The sequence below is a fragment of the Podarcis gaigeae genome, assembly GCF_964106915.1.
Source record: "Podarcis gaigeae genome assembly, chromosome: 15".
NCBI classification, from domain to species: domain Eukaryota; kingdom Metazoa; phylum Chordata; class Lepidosauria; order Squamata; family Lacertidae; genus Podarcis; species Podarcis gaigeae.
The window spans coordinates 37,644,726-37,665,600 of NC_139692.1; the positions used below are offsets into that span (position 1 = coordinate 37,644,726).

At 45.0% G+C, this 20,875-nt stretch overlaps 1 protein-coding gene and 1 long non-coding RNA gene across 5 annotated transcripts in view; one reads left to right on the forward strand and one right to left on the reverse strand.

Annotated features, from left to right (window-relative positions):
- The window catches only part of NF1 (neurofibromin 1), a 155,855-nt gene extending 144,120 nt beyond the window's left edge, over positions 1–11,735 (forward strand). For 2 of the 4 annotated variants that reach the window (XM_083714249.1, XM_083714252.1), the window contains 2 exons: positions 1,627–1,677; positions 10,810–11,735. In XM_083714249.1, the coding sequence (XP_083570375.1) occupies positions 1,627–1,677; positions 10,810–10,952 (194 nt within the window). In that variant the 3' untranslated portion in view covers positions 10,953–11,735. The remainder of the gene's footprint in view (positions 1–1,626; positions 1,678–10,809) is intronic. The other 2 variants (XM_083714250.1, XM_083714251.1) reach the window with 1 other exon arrangement.
- The window catches only part of LOC310832750, a 404,622-nt gene that overhangs the window by 77,897 nt on the left and 305,850 nt on the right, over positions 1–20,875 (reverse strand). The window lies entirely within an intron of this gene.

Genomic DNA, 20,875 nt, shown 5'->3' on the forward strand with positions numbered 1-20,875 from the left:
GTATATTGGTTTGCTAATAAATGTTTTTTAAAAAGATGCAGAAATGGATTTGCAAAAGTCCCTGGCTCATTTTAAGATGTATTTCCATCCATTGTATCCTGCAAAGCTGTCTTTCCTTCTGTAGTTGAGAAGGCCTCAGACCCTAAGAGCTTGGTCAGAAGACTTTTTGCCTCCCTAGGCTAAAGAACAGGGGAAGCAGCCCTTTACAAAGCCAGATCCTTAGTCCATCTAGCTCAGTGTTGCTGATCTATGACTGCAGTAAGTAAGGCTAATGGCCAGGGGTGATGGGAGCTGTAGTGCAGCCAAAGGTTCCCCCACACCTGCTGTGGACAAATCTAGTATTTTTATAGTATTACTAGTGTCTGAAAAGCAAATGTTTGAAAACTCTCTATGTGGCTGGGATGGGGGACGGGGGGTGAAAAGGAATGGGAATTTACTTTTTGTACTCCTGACAAGCCATTTAACTGAAAGTGATGTGCTAGGGGCTGTGGCTAACATGATATCCTACACATCACTAGGTTAGAGCCCCCACGTCTATCCCCCCCAGATATTCATATGGAGGGCTCCAGAAATGCTTTCTGACTTGGACCAGTGCTACAGAAAGGGAGCGTCTTTCAACACTAATCCTTTCCTGGCTTTTGTAGCTATGCCTTAGCTTCTTATATCCAAACACAGTTTTTTTCTTGAATTGGGAAGTGTTTTGTTGTCTTGTGCTAAGAGTCACGACCTTAGCAATGAGCAAAGAGTAACCACATAATCCTGTTCTTGCTGCTGCTTTCACTGTCTCCCACCTGAAACTAGGAGGAGGAACGTGTGGAATTGTTAAGAAACAGACCTCCCTGGCTCTAGGTCATTGTGTGCCCTGTGCGTCATAGAACTGTTGAAAATCAGCTCTTGCCATCCGGGGTGGGGGGGTGGGGGACCAAAAACGTTTTCAGCATGGGGCAGGTTGGACTACTGTGTTCAGTTCCTAAGACCCATGTGCTAATTAAGGCTTCCCATCAATGAATGCTTCTTCAGCTGTGTTCCTGACCTGTAGGGCAGCCACCCTCCCGTACTGATTTTGCACAGCAGGTTGTGACATTGGCTATATTTGCGCTACACATATAAAGCAGTCTCTTACCACTTTAAACAGTCATGGATTCCCCCCAAAGAGCCCTGGGAACTGTAGTTTGTTAAGGGTGAAGAGAGTTGTGAGGAAAACCCTGTTCCCCCACATAGCTACTATTTCCAGTGTTCCCTAGGAAGAGAGAAATATTGTTAAATGACTGAGAATTGCAGCTGTACTGTCAGGGGTGGTGAGAGACTTAGTTCAACAATATTTCAAATGTGTTGTTTTTTTATTTAAAAAAACAACTTTGGTTTTTGTGGGGGTGTTTTTTCCTCCTTGATTGCCACCCTGGGCTCTTTTGGGAGGAAGGGTGGGATAAAATCAACATATAAATAAATTTATTTGATGGTGAAATAAAAACTTACGTAAGGCTTTATTATAAAAGATACTTAATCTGGAGAGATGCAGGCTTCCCTTCCCTGTCCATAATCACTGTCCTGTAAATGTTTTCTGTCTGTCTTCCAATCATGAATGTTGATCGCTCATCTTTTCTCTTTCATTCTGTGTCTGTGAAGCTTCTCTGCCTTGCTCTAAATCTGCAGTTTTCATGCAACTTCCTCATCCAGGTACTCTCTCTAATTTTCATTCTACTTGCACGAGCTACTGCTTTGATCTGTGCCAGAGCTGGGGCTCATGACAGGAAGAGGAGTTTTATTTTTATTTTGCAGACAGAGATCCCAAAACCTAGGACAGAACAGGGGCAGGGAGTGGGCCTTTAGCGCGCGACTGTAGTGCTTCTGCTGCTGGGCATTTTGGGAGGCTGGGTGTTCCAGGGTACAGAGCAGTGAATTTGGACCTGTGTTGAAACCCTGCATCAACCCTAGGATTCTTGGCTGGGTTGGAAAATGGAAATATTAATAATCTCGCAACACACTTTGCACACTAATGGTGCTGTAGAGACGACAGTTATGTGCCCAACCACGTTTTGTAAGGGCATAAGAAAAGCGCCTTGCTGTATCCAGCACCTTTTCCCCTGTATTGGCACTGCTAAATGTCTCCCAGCAAACCCATCAGGAGGGTATGAAGGAAAAAAAAACCTCTCCCATTGTTTCCCCCCCCATGTTGTTTTTACCTGCCATAGATAATAATAGCCGGTGATAAACCTCTGCAATTTTGCCTTCTCCCTTTTTATGTCTGCCAGCCACTATTGCCACATTTTGTAACTTTGCTCTCAAAGAATTGTCCTTTTAGCAGCAAAATGGATGGAGCCGTCAAGTGAGAATCTCCTCTGCAACGGCCCCAACCATATAGAAAAGTGCTTAGAGTTTCCCCTTTAGCCCAAACCCATTAAGCATTCCTCACACGTTTAATCTACGAAGCTGCATTTTACTGACATTGTTACTGAGAGACACAATTTGTTTCTTTCAGAAGCGGCAAGATAGCTTTGTAAAAACACACCACACACACCAAAGTCGACAATAAAACATGAAGCGGCACTCCTAGTGGTTATATATCGCAGCACATCTGCCTCTCATGCTTCTTTGCCTGGAAGAAGGAACATTGAAGAGTAATAGGAAACTAGTTCCTTTTGACACTTTCCATTGTGTAGGTGTTTCCACATTGTGTGGTTTTTCTGTGTTGCTGAGAAACAGAAAAATGAAATAACCCACAGAAACTGTGAGCTTAACAATACCAAGTCTAATTAGACAAGTCTGCTGTTGTATACTTTAAAGTCTAAATTAGTTGGACATGTATCACACGGCACATTTTTGTCACGAATGAGTTACAAGGTCAATTCAGGGTTTGTTAGTGGTTTTGATAAACCACCCCTTAGCAAAAACCCTCAAGTTTTGTCCAAAAAGGCTGATTCACACAATACAAAAGGGCCAGCATGTTTTGATTAAATAAATAAATACCTTGAGAATCAAAGTGCTTATATTCCTGTTAGTATTTTTACTTGCATTCTCCCTCCATAGGACTGAGGGGGACATAGGTGGTCCCTCCCATTTTATCCTCACAACCGTCCTGTGGGGTAGGATTGAGAGAGAGAGAAAGGGAGGGAGGGAGAGAGAAAGAGAGAGAGAGAGAGAGAGAGAGAGAGAGAGAGAGAGAGAGAGAGAGACTGGCCCAGTATCACCTAATGAGCTTTGTGGCAAATGGGCAGATACAAACCCAGTGCTTCCTAGTCTAAGCTCAGCATTCTGACCACTGGCTGCCTTATTGGTGAAATGACACTCTCAAGATCTTCTCTCTTCCTCTCCTTCTGCCCTGTTCATTTTCAGTGTCACACCTTGTAAAACTTGCATTACTGCCAGGGTGGGAGAAGACTTGTGCCTTGTTTTCCTAACAGGAGCTCCCATCCATGTGCAAATGAAGATTGCGCCCGAGTCTCTTTTGCAAGAGTTCAGGGGACACTGGGGCGCATGCTCAGTTCACTCAAGAGGCTTACTATACTGGAAAGGAAACACGGGCACCTCTTGAATTATGCTGTTCAATGTAGCAGTCTAGTTTTGAGTTTTGCCTTCTCTCTTGGTCTTCCTCGTTGCCTCTCTGCAGGCTTCATTTGCATGCAGAACAGTGGCTAAATAACACAGTTGCTTCAGAAAGAAATGATATGGCGTGCACATGTTCATTTTGATGCTGCAGGAATACCAAAGAGGCCAAAGCACCAGGTAACTGGCTGAGACATTGTTGGTTGGGCTGTTCGTTCAGGCTAGTTGTGCGGCAACTCCATGCTGCGACTTGACTGTAGCAGCTCCCCCCTCTCTCTCTCTCTCTCTCTCTTTCTCTCCCCGTCTCTCTTTGAACTGTAGATGCAACACTGATTGACTTAAGGTTGCTTTTACTCAGCATGGCGAGAACCAACTTTCAAACCAGTGAAGCCCACCTTCTGCTCCAATCACCTGACCAGAATTCTTTATGCAAATCAAGTATATTAGCTATCGCTATTAGCTATATTAGTACTACTCTCTTACTCCAGAGTGGGTTTAAGGAGGGCACTAAAGATTTTTGCAACATATTGCCATTCTAATCATCTGTCTAGCAACCACACCAAGTCTAAAGTACTGATATTTTCAAGGAGTCGAAAACTTTATTCATGGAAGCTGGAGGGCACGAAAATCGAACAAGTACATAAATTTAAATACTTAGGAATTTATTTTCAATATAATTTAGGGTGGAAAGCGCACGTTGAATATCTTCAAAACAAGACAAAAGCCCTATCACACTCCCTCCTCCGTTTTTTCTACTCTGAGGGGGCCTTATTCATCCCTGCGGCCTTGAAAGTGTATAGCATCAAAGTGATGGCCACAATGGCCTATGCTGCACCTTTATGGGCTGCCTTTGCAAACCTCTCACCTTTAGAGACACTTCAAAGCCAATTCTTACGCCGACTTTTAAAATTACCAACATGCGTAAGTAATGCGGCTATTCGCTTAGAAATGAAGATCCCCTCAGTGGAGTTAGTTATATGGAGGAGAGTTTTGATCTATTGGATATTCCTATGGCATAAACTCCTGAACCACTATCTAATCCAATGCATGTGGCGGGATGACTTCACAAATTTGTGGTCAGGAAAAATCCATGCCAAATTGCTGTCCTACGAGATCTCGCCCACTGAATTGCTCAAACTGGATCTAAATGTGGCAAAAAGGTGTATAAATCAAAGGCTGGATGATGCGGAGCTATACCAAAATTTCGTAGCTGGTGGTGGAGCCTGCTCACCATAAAATTTCGGCATAACCCCTATCTACCGTGCTCCGTCCTACTTAACATCGCTTATGGCCGCGTCTCACCGATATGCCTTCATTAGAGCTAGGTTCAATGTCTTTCCAACAAACGCGCTGAGACATAGATTCACTAAGGGCCAAGTCCCTTCAATGTGTGCTTGTGAAATGAAAAGATCTGAATCTCTACATCATGTTATGTTTATCTGCCCTTTGTACAGTTCAGCCCGTGCTAGTATACTAAACCCCATAATCCAGCCTATGGCTGACAAACCAGTAGACCTACAGCTTGCCTGGGTTCTTCAAGATGTGGATCCTTATATTACCCTACAGGTTGCTAAATTCCTAACAGCCGTCCTCTCGTACAAGAGACGGAACGGAATGTTAGCTGATTATTGATAGTTATAAGAATTTTCTATAATGACATCAGATATTGATTTTAGTGTAGTGCCAAAATTTGTTAATCTTAATCTTAAACTTTTTATGAATGGCTACTATCCGTCCTTCCTTGTGAGTTGCGAGCTGTGTTATACTACTTGTGGTTTGCACGAGTCCGCTGTTTTATTTGATTTGTTTTGTTGTGTTGTGTTTCATGATGGGCGTAAAGCCAAATAAACATTTGTTGTTTCTGCTAGTCGTAGGCAGTCTGAGGAGCAGCTGTGCAGGGCACAGAAACTCCGCCCCCCTGCTCATCCACAAGGCCCCAACCCCAAGGATTTCTTAAAAGTGTGGGCCACACATTTCCAAGGCAGGTTTTGCAGCCACAAAAGGATGCAAGCAGGCAAGCATCTGTACAGAAATTTATTCCACTGAGGGCTGCATCTGCAAAAAGAGTTCCTGGTGGGGGACTAGTTTGGACCATCCCCTCTTGTCCATCACCCTTTAAAAAAAAAATCACTGGCTAGCTAGGTACCCTTGAGAGGCCCAGAACTGGGGCACAGGAAGTAACAGCCTTCCCCTACATTTCCCTTCTCCCCTCCCCATTCCAGACTGCCTCTGAACATGGGAGTTGCCAGTAGTAATGGTAAATGATACCCTTTGGCGATTCTGGTCATCTCCCCCAAATCCTTCTCATTTCAAAAGCCATCCAAGCCAGCGGCTTTTCTCCACTTCTTTGGATAGTGAGTTGAATAACGCATCATGTGAAGTCCCACGTATTTCTGCCTGTCCCACATCTACCGCCAATCAAATTTCACATTTGTTTCTTTAAAACTTTTTTTTTAAAATCAAACCCTTCAGCTGAAAAAGCCTGCCAGAGTGACTTGCACAGGCTTAGTAGCAAACAAGGCAATCCCTGCCTGCAGGCTTAGTCTGAGAGACATAGCACACAAGAAAGAAGGGGGGAAAGGATGGTTTGGGAAGAGCAGTAGGAGCAGCAAACAGGCACCAGTTACACTTTCCCCACCCTGTGCATAGGTTTTCTACATGGCTGCCAGGCCCCTTCCCTTTAGTTGTGTGCCCCCACCCCTTCTATATTAAGGATCCCTCGGGGCTCCAGCCTTTCCCTAAAGGGAAGGTGATCCACTCCCTTGATCTTCTCAGTTTCTCTTTGTCTTCTTCCTCCTGGACTCCTGCCCCTCTACCTGTGATATTTCTATTGCCCTTTTGAATTGTGCCTCTTTTTCTGCCATCCCACTTCTTCATTCATAATTCCATTCCTCTTGAATTTGCATGAATTTACCCTGCGGCCCCATGTAATTGAATTATAAAGCATACAGTAGCAGACTGAACAGCAAAAACCACAGATCCAGTGCTTGCCAGCAGCACAGGAGCATTAATCTAAAGCAAAGATGCTCAGAGACCTCTATGATTTTTATGCAGGATGGTGACAAGAACACCAGCAAATCACAAACTCAGGTGAGCTATAGGGATCAGTGCCTCAGATCCAGTTCTTTGTGGCATTGCGTTGCTGGATCTGTGATCTTTATGCCTCAGTCAATGGAGATAGATGTGTTCTGTGATTTGATGGTGGTTGTAGGTGAAACAAGTAACAAAACGTGCCTTTTCAGGAGGATGCTTTGTGAGCATTTGTGTGTGCATATTCCCTCTGACTCCTGTGGCACCCCACTTTCTCCCTGCCAGCCGCTCCATTTCCCTTACACATCATTCTCCTTTTGAGCTCTGGCTCGAAAAGTGCATGAAGCTGGAAGAGGACATGGGAGGGAATCTCTTCCTCTTTTGCCTTGATAATCCCCCCCCCCCAAGTGTCAACATGAGCCTTGAAAAATGAATAGAACGGAAAGAGTAAGTAGGAAAGTGTGGCTCTTTCAACTTTCCCCTTGAGTTCCAGGTGCTTTTTTTGCCAGGGTGGGGTGGAGGTAACTACCCCAACTATTGTCAACTATTGTTCCTCTGCCTAAAAAATCCACAATCAGTAGTCTGAACGACTACAGACCAGTTGCACTGACTCCAATCATCATGAAGTGTTTTGAGAAACTGGTGCGCCGTCACATTATTTCCTGTCTTCCATCAACTTTTGACAACTACCAGTTTGCATACAGGGCAAATAGATCCACGGAAGACGCTATCACTACCACTCTCCATGCTGCTCTGTTCCATCTGGAGCAGCCGGGGAGTTATGTGAGGCTGCTGTTTGTGGATTTTAGCTCTGCTTTTAACACTATCCTCCCCCATAGACTGGTGTCCAAGCTAGAGGCGATTGGACTCTCCAACTCCACCTGTCTCTGGGTTTTGGACTTTTTGTCAGAACGTTCTCAGAGGGTTAGAGTAGGGTCACATATGTCCACAGCCCTTAGCCTTAACACCGGCTCACCACAGGGTTGTGTGTTGAGTCCCCTGCTCTATTCTCTCTATACGTATGATTGTACAGCCATTTATTCCAGCAACAAAATCATCAAGTTTGCTGATGACACTACGGTGGTGGGGCTCATTTCAGGAGGGGATGAGTCCGCCTATCGGGACGAGGTGGAGCGGCTTTGTGCTTGGTGTGGAGAGAACAATCTGGCTCTTAATACGACTAAGACCAAGGAATTGGTGGTGGATTACAGGAAAAAAAAGGCGGACATTCAGCCCTTGTATATCAACGGGGAACGGGTGGAGAGGGTGGCGGAATTCAGGTTTTTGGGAGTGACTATCGATCAGGGCATGACTTGGAGCGCAAATACTACTGCTCTGGTGAAGAAGGCCCAGCAGAGAATTTATTTCCTCAGACTTTTAAAGAAGAACAATCTGAGTGAGAGACTGCTGGTGTCCTTCTACCGAGGCTCCATAGAGAGCATTCTCACATACTGTATTTGTGCCTGGTTCTCCAGCTGTACAGCTAGGAAGAGGAAGGTGCTCCAGAAGGTCATAACCACAGCCCAAAGGATTATTGGTCATCCCCTCCCATCTTTGGAAGAACTGTACGGTTCCCGCTGTCTTAGGAAAGCAAACAATATCCTGCAGGATGCATCTCACCCGGGACACAGTCTGTTTGTACTACTGCCTTCTGGCAGGAGATACAGAAACATCAAGTCAAGGACAAATAGACTGAAAAATAGTTTCTATCCAAGAGCTGTGGCCTTCTTAAATGCAGTAACTCGATAGTGTGACCTGGGAGTTTGATGGGTGTGGGTGTGGGTGTGGCTGGAATGTGGTTTGTTTGGTTGTTGTTGTTGTGTTGCTTTTGTTGTTTTTAAGGGATGGCATCCAATTTCGTTGCACTTGTGCAATGTTGCACTTGTGTAATGACAATAAAGAATCTATCTATCTATCTATCTACCTCATGATGAAGGAAGCAGTGAGCGAAATGGACCAAGAAGGTTTGCAGGTGCCAGAGGCAGCCCTCCAGGGTGGCATCATGCCAAGCAGACAACCCGAGAGTTAGGCAGTCAACAGCAGCACAACGTTGAGCTGGAGAAAGCTTCAGCCTAAGGAAGCCACATGGACCCATTCCTGCCCCATCTCCTTTATGTGCAGCTCTTTGAACAGGCTCCAAAGTGACTGGAAGCAACGCTGTGTGGCTGGGAACTTGTTCTCATACCCAAATAATGGCAGTGAGAAGTGGACTGGGGAAAAATAGTTAGCAGAACATGCAAAAGCTCTGTGGAAAGAAGTGCCTTCAAGCCAGTCTTGTTGTTTTCCTGTCCTGAGAAATATTCTGTTTGTGCATGAGGGAGCACCCACCGAGGCAGAAATTGGAGTGCTTTCTGCATGGTGAGTTTGAATTGAGGTGATGTCAGGCACCCGTGGCACATCCTGCCCTCCTCCCTCACTGTTTGCCAGTGGAAAATGCAGGCAGTTGCACATCCAGCAACCTCATGGATGCCAGGGAAGCTGTGACCCTCCAGAATTCATTGGGTGGGCTCTCTTCAGCCTCAACTTGCATGATAAATGGTTGGGGTGATGGGAGCCAAAAGTCCATCGACATCTGATGGAACACAGTCTCCCCATCCATGCACTCAGTGAAGGAGGATTTGCAGAAGAGAAAAAGGTGTGTGTGTGTGTGTGTGTGTGTGTGTGTGTGTTTCTATTCCCTTCTACACTTACAAGATGCTGCTGTAGAGCTTGGCACTAGCATGGTCAGTGCTAGTGCCCAAGATCCAGGAATTCAGAGTGGCACTCCTTTTCAAGTACCAATGGGGGGAATGGCCTACCTTGGAGGGGTGTTATGAGGCTGAAGGTATATTGCCGAGCAGAGGCTCTAGGGAACATTTTTAGCAACAAGGCTTCAAGAATGAAGAAATCTAGTCATTTGGACTGCTTGTGTCTAGCTTCATGGCCTGTCTTCCCTCCCTCCATATCCTGCCTTTGTTTTAGTGTGATCTGTTACTGGGAGGGTTCTTTGTGAGGCCTCCATAATAGATCAAGGAAAAGCATAAAAATGTATACATTGCTCTGCTTCCCCTGGAAGTGCTGAACCATCTGAACGGTGGGTAGCATCCTGGCAACTGTGAAATGAACTAAGCTTAGGGAATAATAGACATTAAAGACAGGAGCCTAAAGACTCCCCAGTGGTTCATTTTGAGCCCTAAAATTGCACCCTTGCCCTGCGTTTTCCAAATGCAGATAGTGGTGTTCCTCGAGGAATGAATGAATGTGATACTCTTTGCCAAGGATGCCTGTCAGAGATGCTGTTTCAAAGAATAATCTATCAGAACAATACAAATGACACGAAAGGGTGGGCTAAGTCACACCCTACGAGGGGAAGTAACTTGCTGTGACTAGCTAAGAGATGACTGATGTCACAGAGGAGACAGGCTAAGATTCTCTGGCAGAGCTGACCAGACCCTAAGCATTGCTGACCCTTAAGCCCCGCTGGCTGGGAGAGATGGGAGTTGCCAGCCCTCAGAATCTGGAGCTGTTGGGGGGCGGCTCTCCCAGAGCAAGAAAGAGTTACACAGCAGGCCAAGTGGCTTGAGCAGCTGGGAGGAGGCTGGAGCAGCCGGAGAAAAAGAGAAAGGCCAAGAGCTGCAGATGTGATTATTAGACCATGGCCCGGCAGGTTACTTCGGTTCTTTCTAAATAAACAGCCAGGAACATCTTATAACCGAGGCAAAAGTGCCACTTTTGCTTTAGTGAAGTTGATTGCTCCCTAAATGGCAATGCGTTCCCCAGCAACCCAGCAGTCGCCACCTGGGGGTCGGATGTGCATTGAAAAAACTATTGGAACTGCCCTGGAATCCCATTAAGCCCTATCTCTGCTTCTTGCTTCACCAGCAGCTTTCCCCTTCCTTCCCAGCTCCCATGGCATAACCTTGGCACAAAAGAGAATGCCTCCTGCCTCTCTCTCTCCCCCCCCCCCCGCCACCCATTTTGGATGCTTCTTTGATCTTAACTGCAAGCGGAGCTCCTCCTTGCATGATAATAACAGGGTGGGGAACCTGTATGGCCCTCCAGAGGTTGCTGGGCTCCCATCAGCCCGGACCACTGGCCACGTTGGGAGTCCTGCTGGAGGGCCACAAACCGGACCCTCCCCGACCCCGAGTTGGCCATTTCAGATGGAGTCGTCCGGCGGAAGCTTCCACATTACCTTTCCCGCTCATGGCACTTCCTTTTTTAATTGTCTTTCTTTTACTCCCACCACCACCTTAGGAATCGATAAGGAGAACGTGGAGCTCTCCCCGACCACGGCACACTCCAGCAGTGGGAGGACGCGCCACGGCTCCGCCAGCCAGGTGCAGAAGCAGCGCAGCACTGGCAGCTTCAAGCGCCACAGCATCAAAAAGATTGTCTGAAGCCTTCTCCTTTCCCTTTTGTTTTCCCTTCCTTCCATCCTTGGTTTTCTAACGTGGCGTAAGTACTTCCTGCCCCACCTCCACAAGCGGTCGTGTCGCACTTAATTTCAAACCCTCCTGCCCACTCGCCCCGTCAGCCATGGTGCCAGACGAACAACATTTTGTCTCAATTTATTTTGGATTTTCATTTCTGTTTTTTGCCACCTTTAAAAAACAAAACAGAAGCAGCAGCAGCAGCAACAACCCTTCTGTTCTTTTTCTTGTTTTTAAGCTGGTAATAGCCAAACTGTGATGAACAGAACCACTTTTAAGAATCTGAAGAAAGCAGGGAAATGACCGTAGGTTGTGTCGAAAGGCAGAAATCATGTCTCTCGCATTTCAGACACGTTTTTGTTACCTTATTGGGGGGGGGAGCTTGTTTGTTTGTTTATGGCTTGTTTTGTATCTAAAGGGGGGGGTGTTAATATTTAATCCTGTTTGCACATTAGAGGTTTTGATGGCCAGTGGACGCAGTCAGTATCCTGGTTTCCATCCCACATCCCTGTAGCTGTGGACATCCTTTTCCTGAGCTTAAATTGCCTCTTCTGAGCACAAGTACAGTGCAATGAGTTTAACCAAGGGGTGAGAGTTTTTGCCCCGTCAAGGTGTATCTTTAATGATCTAGGCATTTCAGAGTGCAGGGTGTCTCTCTTGATACTCCAGAAAATAGCCTCCTGGGGGCACATGAACCAGACTGGAAGAAGCTGGCTGTGTTTGTCGAGTTTAGAATTTAGACTGCTTTCTTATATAGATGTATTTTAAAAATAGATCAGCAGCACTTCCATCTTGGTAGAGAGAGAGAGAGAATGAATGAATGCATCTGTGGGGAGGGGCACTTCTTTATTGTAGAGTTAGAAGGGACCACAAGCGTCATCCATTCCAACCCCTTGCAATGCAGGAATATTTTGCCCTATGTGGGGCTCGAACCTACGACCCTGAGATTAAGAGTCTCATACTCTACTGACTGAGCTACCCTAGCTATTTCAATGTTCCGTCCCACTCCACAGCATGGCTAGGGTGAATGTCGTGATTGTGTGGGCCTTTCCTGCTCATTTGCCCTCCCCAGCTGAGGTTCTGTGTGGACTTCATTCGTTCCACAGCAGCTCCTGTATGGAAGCTCGACTGCAGCCATTTGTGCTTGTGTCACCTCGGGCTGTCGCTCCCACAAAGATTGTTACGGCTGCTTCTCATGTGATAACTCTCCCCCACCTTCCTTGCACCACGCAGACATAACTCATTGATGTTCCCAGTTAAGGAAAGGTGCCGCTAACAATTCCCAAGCTCCCTAGACTTTTATTTGGCTCATACCCCTTTTTTCCAAAATATCCACATTGCTCCTACTCAAAGTTTTACTTACTTTTAAAGGAGCAACTGCTGCTCTCAAACCCAGAGTTTCAGCTTTAGGAACCACAGATTGAAACAGCTTTCAGCCACCATGAAAGGCCTTGTTAAAATGCTATAGCAGCAATAGATATTTCTTCTGAAAAACCCATGTGGAATAAGGGCTAGGTTGTTGGGCTAGGATCAGAGAGATGGGGATTGAAATCCCCACTCATCCATGAAACTCGCTGGATGACCCTTGACCCCACCCCTCCCTCTCTCCCTCTCTCTCTCTCTCTCTCTCTCTCTCTCTCTCATAGCCTAACCGTACTTCATAGGCAGTATTGTGAGGCTATATTAACAGGGGGGAAAACATGTATGCTGATTGGGCTGGAGAATGGATGGGCCAAAGTCAGGCACTGAACTTTGTGGCTGAGTTGGGGTTTTGAATCTGGGTCACTCTGGTTCTTGTCTGACACTCAGCCACTAGACTGCTGTGACTCTGTGTTGAGATTACCAGAGTCCCAGCAGCAACATGGATGATGAACGTGCTGCTTTGACTGGCTGTCCAAATGTGTGCAGCTTGCCTAGATTTTGGAAGCACAAATTCTCAACTTCTAAAAAAGCATGTCAGTCAGAAATGAAATGAAATGAAATGTATGTATTGCTGACATAATCGGTTATTCAGTGGCTTCAAAGGGAATAATATACATACAATTGAAACTGTACAGTGAAATTTTAATGCTGACTTTGGGTAAATCAAATTCCACAGCATTAGACAGAGGGTGCAAGTGAATGGTCCATTAGCAAGCTATTAACATTCATTTAAAATGTCATGGGTTTTATGTGTATAAAACAACTGCTTTTGGTGTATTGATTCAGAGAGGAACTATTTTATTTTGTTCCACTCCTGGAACACAGTCTTACAGTGCCAACAACAGTCTGCTAAATCAAGAAACGTTTTTTTATTTTTATTTTTCGAGGTAGAGAAAGGAAACGCTCTTGATCATGTTGGAATTTCAGCTGAAATCAATTTGAATCAAGTGGGAAGGGTTAAAGCAGGATCAATGAAACTGTCGCAGGTTAGAATCCTTAAGGTTTCTTCCCATTATGTGATCAGAGGAAAGACTGCCTATTGCACCAGGTCACACCGGCTTTGGGAGCTTTCCTGTTCTCATTGCAGTGAGCTGGAGTGTCAAATCATAAGTCTGAGAGAAAAATAGCACGACGTAGTCCTCAAGAGTCCTGTGCTGTGCTAACATCTCTCACTGGGCCATGTGTAGATGTTGCACCCCCAAGCCAAGGTCAGGAGATGTGCAGCTTGTGGTGCCAGAGGACTGGACAAGGTGGGTGAACCCTTTGGCTTCCCAAAGGGAGCCCTGCGCAGAAGCCCCTTTAATCCTTTCCCCCCTCTGATGTATCCCTTTGTCTCCATCGCATACCTTGAGGGCTCACCCAAAGCTTGAGCCGGTAGGACCTCTCATGGCAGATGTGACAGAAACAGGGAGTGGCGGAGTGTAAGCTCTGAATAGGCACAGCTAATCCTCTGCCCAGAGGATCACAGCCCGCCAGCCCATTCACAGCAATGGTCAGAATTCCAAGCACACCCACCAGGTTTCCTTATGATAACGTCCATGTTTTAGGTGTGTGGCAGCTGGGGTTTGCACAGGCAGTCACTGTGAACAGCCAAGAGAACTCTTGAGGGCAGGGGGATACAGGAGGGGAGGAGGAGAAGCATTAACAGCAGTTCAGTAGGTCTTGATGTAGCCTCTAGGCTGCATCATCAAATCATGGGTTTGGCAAAACAGGCCAGCGAACCCAAAGTGGGGTTGGCAAGGGAAGTAATTTCCTTCTCTCTCTCTCTCTCTCTCTCTCTCTCTCTCTCTCTCTCTCTCTCTCTTCTCCCACCAGCCTGCCAAACATCAGGATCTCCAGACAATCTGACTTTCCTGCTTTCTAAAATTAGGCTGTATTATGTAAGCACTCAGTTTTAGAACTTCCTTCAGCTATATAACTTTCCAGAGGTACAAATCAAGAGAGTTGGAGTGAGGTCACTCTAGCCCTGCACCCCACCATTTTTAGTCTCAGTTTTGACACTGCTTTTTCTTGCTGCCAGCATGCATCTTCCCTGGAAGGGAAGGCTAGTGGGATATTCCCAGATGGGTGTTCAGCACCCTTCTCGTGTTCTTTGCAAAGTTAGCCTTTAAAAAGGGGGGTAGGGATTGTTCAGATTCTAGAGAAACTGGTGAATTATGCACTCAAGGAATTGAACTAGAGCCCACATTGTCAGGTGCATAAAGTGTCGTCTTCACAGCACATATATTTACATTATATGTGCCAGTTGATGCATCCAGTGGAGTCAGCTTTAGTCCATGAAAGCTGATGCCACATTGTATGTTAAAAGCCTGTAAGAAGCTACATGCACAATTCGAGGTTATTTGGATGTAGTAATCAGCATGGGTCAGTTGGCCAAAGACCACGGGGACCTAGTGCTGTACACAGTGATAGTAAGTGAATCTGTTGCGTTCTTCGGCCATCCAAACTATGCATATTTCGAAAGAAATCAGACTCTGCACCCTGGAGAGAAACCACTACAGGGCAGCAGAAACTCACCTGGGCAGACTTCCTAGAATCAAAAAGATAGAAAAGCTTGCTTTACAAGATGTGCTTTAGTAGAGCTGATTTCTGAACTGAGGTGTCTTAACGGGATAAGGGAGCAGCAATTCAGAGATGCTTCTTTCCAGTGCAGAGAAGGTGGGTGCAGAGGGTGGCATGGATGGCTTTGTCCCTGAACAAAACCCATTTAGTGGCTGATTTGCTCAGTGCCTTAAGTGTTTCTCTCATCCACTTGGTGAAAAATGTCCTCTCCTTAGCCACTGCAGCTGATTTGCCCTTCCACCAACTGTTGCTGTCTTCACCCTTTCTTTTTCGGATATCAGCTACACAACCCACAGAACAATTCCGTGCTGTTGCTTTAAAAGGACACCTTCTCATGGTTAGGTCCTGGGCCATTGGGGCCCATCTCATGTTCTCCAGGCCCAGAAAGCATCAGAATACACTTCCCTGCTCTGGAGGCTATGCTGCTTGCTGAGCTGCTTGTGGGTTGGTGGCATCCATGTGCCTTTAAAACAAAGTAGATCCATGAATAAATTCCTGCATTAGCATGTTTAGACAAGAGAGGGACCTCTGGGAGTGTTTTAGTTTGCTTTTTTATTTTAATGGAACACAGGAAAGAAGTTCTCAACCAGAGGTGCCCCAGCAGGCTTTGGCAGAGGGCTAGCAATTTGATTGTTGTGTTTAAATTTGAACCTTCTCCTAGAGGATTTCAATATATCATGTCGAGAACTAAGTAACTTTGACCTGCAGCGTAAAGTTGCTGCAGGCTGTGCAGCAGGGGCTATTCACCTGTGGCCCCGCAGATGTGCTGGGCTTAGCGCTCCTACTGTCCCTGACCATTGGCCATGCTGGCTGGGGCTGAAGGAGTACGGTGGCGTCTGCAGGGTCAACCTTTCCCCACTCTCACACTAAATAAAAGGAAACCAGTTTGACACTCCTCGTTTTCAAGCACGGGCTCCATGTGCACTATTAAGTACTGTAAAGTTGTTTTGCGTTGTTCTCTTTTTGTATTTTTTTTTAATCTTTCCCCCGATATTGAAGTTTAAGCCTGATGCATTTTCCTTGCGCGTAAAGAAGAATCCCTGTTAAATCCGCCAGTCTCTTACGCTTCCATTCGCATGAACTTGCTTTCGATAACCAAGAAACATTTCAAAGTCAACGTTTTACGGGACTGAACACTGAAGATTGTGGCTGGTGCTCTTTTCCTGATGGGTTTGTGGGGTTTTAGGGCTGCTTCTCCCCCTTCCTCCTGCTTTGTTTCTAGTTTTAATTTGCCCCACGATGTATTAAAGCACGTCTTAATGTTATGCAAGAGACTCTTATCCACGGAAGTCACTTTTTTTGCATTGGCCACACACCTTTTTTTTAATGCAGTATATTCACCCTGTAAATAGTTTTGTGTAAAATTTGACAGAAAAAAGTATATTTACTACACTGTAAATACATGTGACAATATATTGTATTATTTTGCTTTTTTGTAAAGCAGTTAGTTGCTGTACATGTATAACATAATGACATTTGAATATCTTTTAGTGTTTAGTAACTGTTAACGTGCTTCTTTCCTCCCTGCTGTTGCGTTCTGTCATTGAAAGGAAGTGATGCTGTGTACTATAAACCTAACGCCATGTATTATAGAACTTGCTACTTCCCGTTGGGGCCTCAACCTTGAAGACTGGTTCCCTCTCCTCCTCTGTCTACAATCCTGTTAATATTTGTAAGTGCTTGTGCAAGGCGTTGGGCGTGAGCCCCGCAGACTTGCACACTTATGGGTGGGTAATTGGAGGTATATATATAAATATATAAATATATATTAAAATTAAAATAAACCTGTAGAGATCATGGTTTCAAGCAATTGTTGTTTACCCCCCACTTTCCCTCATGTATGTACTTCCCTTTTTTTGAAGTAAAAAATGTAAATTCAACCTGCTTTTGACTTGTTGGAGTAATTATTTGCTTGTGTGTCTTTAATGGTTCTAAACCCATTTTCATCACTTGATTTGGGTCGTGGCTCAGTCCTGAATCTAATCTGTAAAGGCTTCATCTGGGGTGTATGAAATACTAATGGCAGAGCAGCCATTTCCCAAAAGCAATTGATCACATCTCAGAATAAGAGGCTATCTGTATACCAGGATGCCACAAAGCTGTAGAAAAAGTACAGAATATGGGTTGGGTGTGTCGTTGAAAATCTACTCAATATGATCCAGAGTAGATTCCAATGTATAGTTAGCAGAGTAAAAACTTGCACATGTTGCAGGATTCCCAAAAATAGACCAGAGGCAATATTTCATCCAACAGAGCTTTACTGCTACTGAAGGCAAATGAACATAATGGTCACAAATCCAATACATTCAGAACTGGCACTGTCCATGAATAATCCAGTTACAGCAGACTTAACCTTACACTTACAATAACTTATAATAAATCTAGAACCTTAGCACTATGCTTAGTTTGTACAGAAAACCACACAGAGGGGAAAGAGTTAAAAAAAGAGAGAAAGTGAAATTCAGGCTCATTCTGGCCCTTTTATAGTCAGTATGACCTTGATTGAAAGAGATAAGAGAACCAGTTCAAACCAGCTGTACTTAGCTTCTCTGAAAGTATAACCCAAACAATCATGAACCTTCTGCTTGTTTCTCACACAGATAAGCTTCCAGAACCCTCCCGTATTAAGTAGAATAGGAAAAATCTCTACACATCAGATCAATACTTTCTGTACTAAGAAATGCAAACTGACTGGATGCACAGTCCAGGTTTCAACGATTCTGAGTTTTTCTTTATGCTTTTCAAAGTTTCTAACCCTTATGAGTGGCAAAGACAGCTTTGAAAGGTGGATGGTTCAGTGTATGGGATAATCTCAGAAGCCAGAGGAAGTAGGCGGGAATAAGATGTCAAAGTGTTGAGGGCTTCTCCCCCTCCCCTTTGGATTAGCAAAAGCAAAAAGAATCATTCAAAGCAGTGAATGTTTCAGAGTAAATTATGTACAGTACTCTGGTTGGAGACTTCATGTGCTTTTGCTTACATGGCACAGAACATGGCCAATCGTTTTTTTTAAATAACCACTCCCCAAAGACACATGCTAATAGGGGCATCCAAAAGAGGCTTCTATGTGGCCTTGAGCTGAGTGCCTTACACGAATGGCTTCTGCTTCACACTTTTATACAGAGGTACCTCGGGTTACATACGCTTCAGGTTACATATGCTTCAGGTTACAGACTCCACTAACCCAGAAATAGTGCTTCAGGTTAAGAACTTTGCTTCAGGATGAGAACAGAAATTGTGCTCTGGCAGTGCAGCAGCAGCGGGAGGCCCCATTAGCTAAAGTGGTGCTTCAGGTTAAGAACAGTTTCAGGGTAAGTACGGCCCCATGGAACGAATTAAGTACTTAACCTGAGGTACCACTGTAGTACCTTTCATGAAACTGAAATGCTGGTGGTCAAGTGCTCTTAACACTTAGTTCCTGCCCACCATTGCCAAGTGTTCTTGATTGGCAATGGATCTCCAAAGCCTCAGATGAAAGCAACCTAGTTTTTTTTTCTAACGTGGAAGAACCAGGAACTGAGCTTGGGACCTTGTGCATCCACAGGATGAAATTCCAGGTAGCAGAAAAGCTCTCCCATGGTTCCCTCTCTCCTCCCCTCCCAGCTCTGCCATTGGTTTATGAGGGGGGAAATTGCATTTGAAAATTATCAGAGGGGTGGATTGAGTTATGGGTGAGGTGCAGGTGGCTACAAGGTGTCCTTTTATTCTACAAATCCATCTCAGTACAGTGGTACCTCAGGTTACATACGCTTCAGCTTACAGACTCTGCTAACCCAGAAATATTACCTCGGGTTAAGAACTTTGCTTCAGGATAAGAACAGAAATTGTGCAGCTGCGGCGCAGCAGCAGCAGGAGGCCCTATTAGCTAAAGTGGTGCTTCAGGTTAAGAACAGTTTCAGGTTAAGAACAGACCTCCAGAATGAATTAAGTTCTTAACCTGAGGTAATGCTGCAGCCTTCTTGGGTGCTCAGGCTTCAGTTAAAGTCCAGAAAAGGACGTCCCAAGACAACGCATGTGAAACTGACAGAGCCAGAGCACAGTTTGGGGATGCAGTGCCTCAGAATTCCACCAGAGGGCTGGAACCTCTCTCTGATTAACTACCAAGACAGCTAACCAGAAGGGGGTGGAGCCAGCACTTTCGGAGGGAATATAAAAGGAGCCGTTTCTGAGAGAATGTTCAGATAGGCTTTAGTTTGGGAGGAGAGAGAGTTGGTTCTGGGTTGAAACAGCCACTCTGAGAAACATATCCAAAGCTAGAGAAAGGAGTCTCTGAGCTTAGTGTGAAGGACGGTGTGTGGTATTAGGCCAGGAGTTAACTGGGAGGCTGAGGCTGAGCCAGAAGAAGTAGAAGCTAAAAGGATACAGTCTACTTAAGTCTCTTTCCGGTCAGGAGGGGAGAGGTTCTTCTAGAAAGAGAAGACTCCCAAATCAGTTAAGAGGGGTGTGGTGATCTCCTGGGTCTGTTACTTGAAGTACATCAGGAGTAGGATTATCAAAGGGCTGGGTAACTGACAGAAAGTACCACCTTGTTTAAGAACCAAAGTATTAAGCTGCAACACCTGTGCAACAACTGAGTTAAGGAACTGAAGTGAAATAACTGGAAATAAGCTGAGCATTCACCATCTAGTCTAGAAACCTATAGCATCTACCTGAAGTGAAGTAACTGAACATAAGCAACTGAAGTTTAAAAGAAGCTGCGCTTGATTAGAAGCCCATAACATCCGTTAGATTCAGTAGAAATACTATTAGGTGAATGGTTTCCTGAAATAACATGATATCCTTTTTTTTAATCCATGTCGTTCTGTTAAACAAATCTTTCTTACTTGTTCCAACTTCTGCATTAGTCTCCCAAGTACCAAAGTTTTCCCTCACACAAAATCCAAAAAGATAACCTGTGGTGGTTATTATAGTGTGTGTGTGCAGTTTGGATCTGCTGCAATTGGTATATAAGCGGTGGGATCTGTTATAGAAGCTTTTTCAAATCAGAGGTGCTGCAGAGCTCAGGAAAGTTTACTGAGGGAGAAAGCAACACACGTCCCTCACCCACCTTGCAATAAAGTTTAGAACGCCATGCCCTGCCAATTCTGAAGTGCTCTGAGGATGAAGGAGGAAAATGGAAAATGCCTTTTGTGGGAGAAAGTGTTTGAGAACCTGCTGGACAGAGTTTGGCACAGCTCTAATTCTGAGCGAGGTAGAAATTTGGGAGCTGGACTGTGCAAGTTAAACACAAGCAGTCCTGGAGCTCCCTCTGCTGACTACCAGATATCATTTCCACCTCACCCAGCAGGTGAGGGTGCCATTCCCTCACAGAGAGAAGCATTCACCACCCCACGAAGCCCATCACCCAGCCCTTCCCGGCAACAACAACAACAACAACAACAATAATAATAATGATTTATTATTTATACCCCACCCATCTGGCTGGGCTTCCCCAGCCTCTCTGGGCTGCTTCCAAAAAAATATTAAAATACTGTCATACATCAAACATTAAAATTCCTTCCAGTAGCACCTTAAAGACCAACTAAGTTAGTTCTTGGTATGAGCTTTCGTGTGCATGCACACTTCTTCAGATACCTGAAGATACCTGAAGAAGTGTGCATGCACATGAAAGCTCATACCAAGAACTAACTTAGTTGGTCTTTAAGGTGCTACTGGAATTAATTTTTTTGTTTTGACTATGGCAGACCAACACGGCTACCTATCTGTAACATCAAACATTAAAAGCTTCCCTAGATTTTATATGCCAGGATGGGCAAGGATCAATGGACAGGAAAGTGTCCATAGGTTTTGCAGCTTAAATGTTGAGTTCAATGGTTCAACATCGATACATATCAGATACAGTGCAGGGTTAGCAAAATAATTACAACCCCAGGGCTGGGGGCAGGGAGAGACACAAGATACATGCTTAC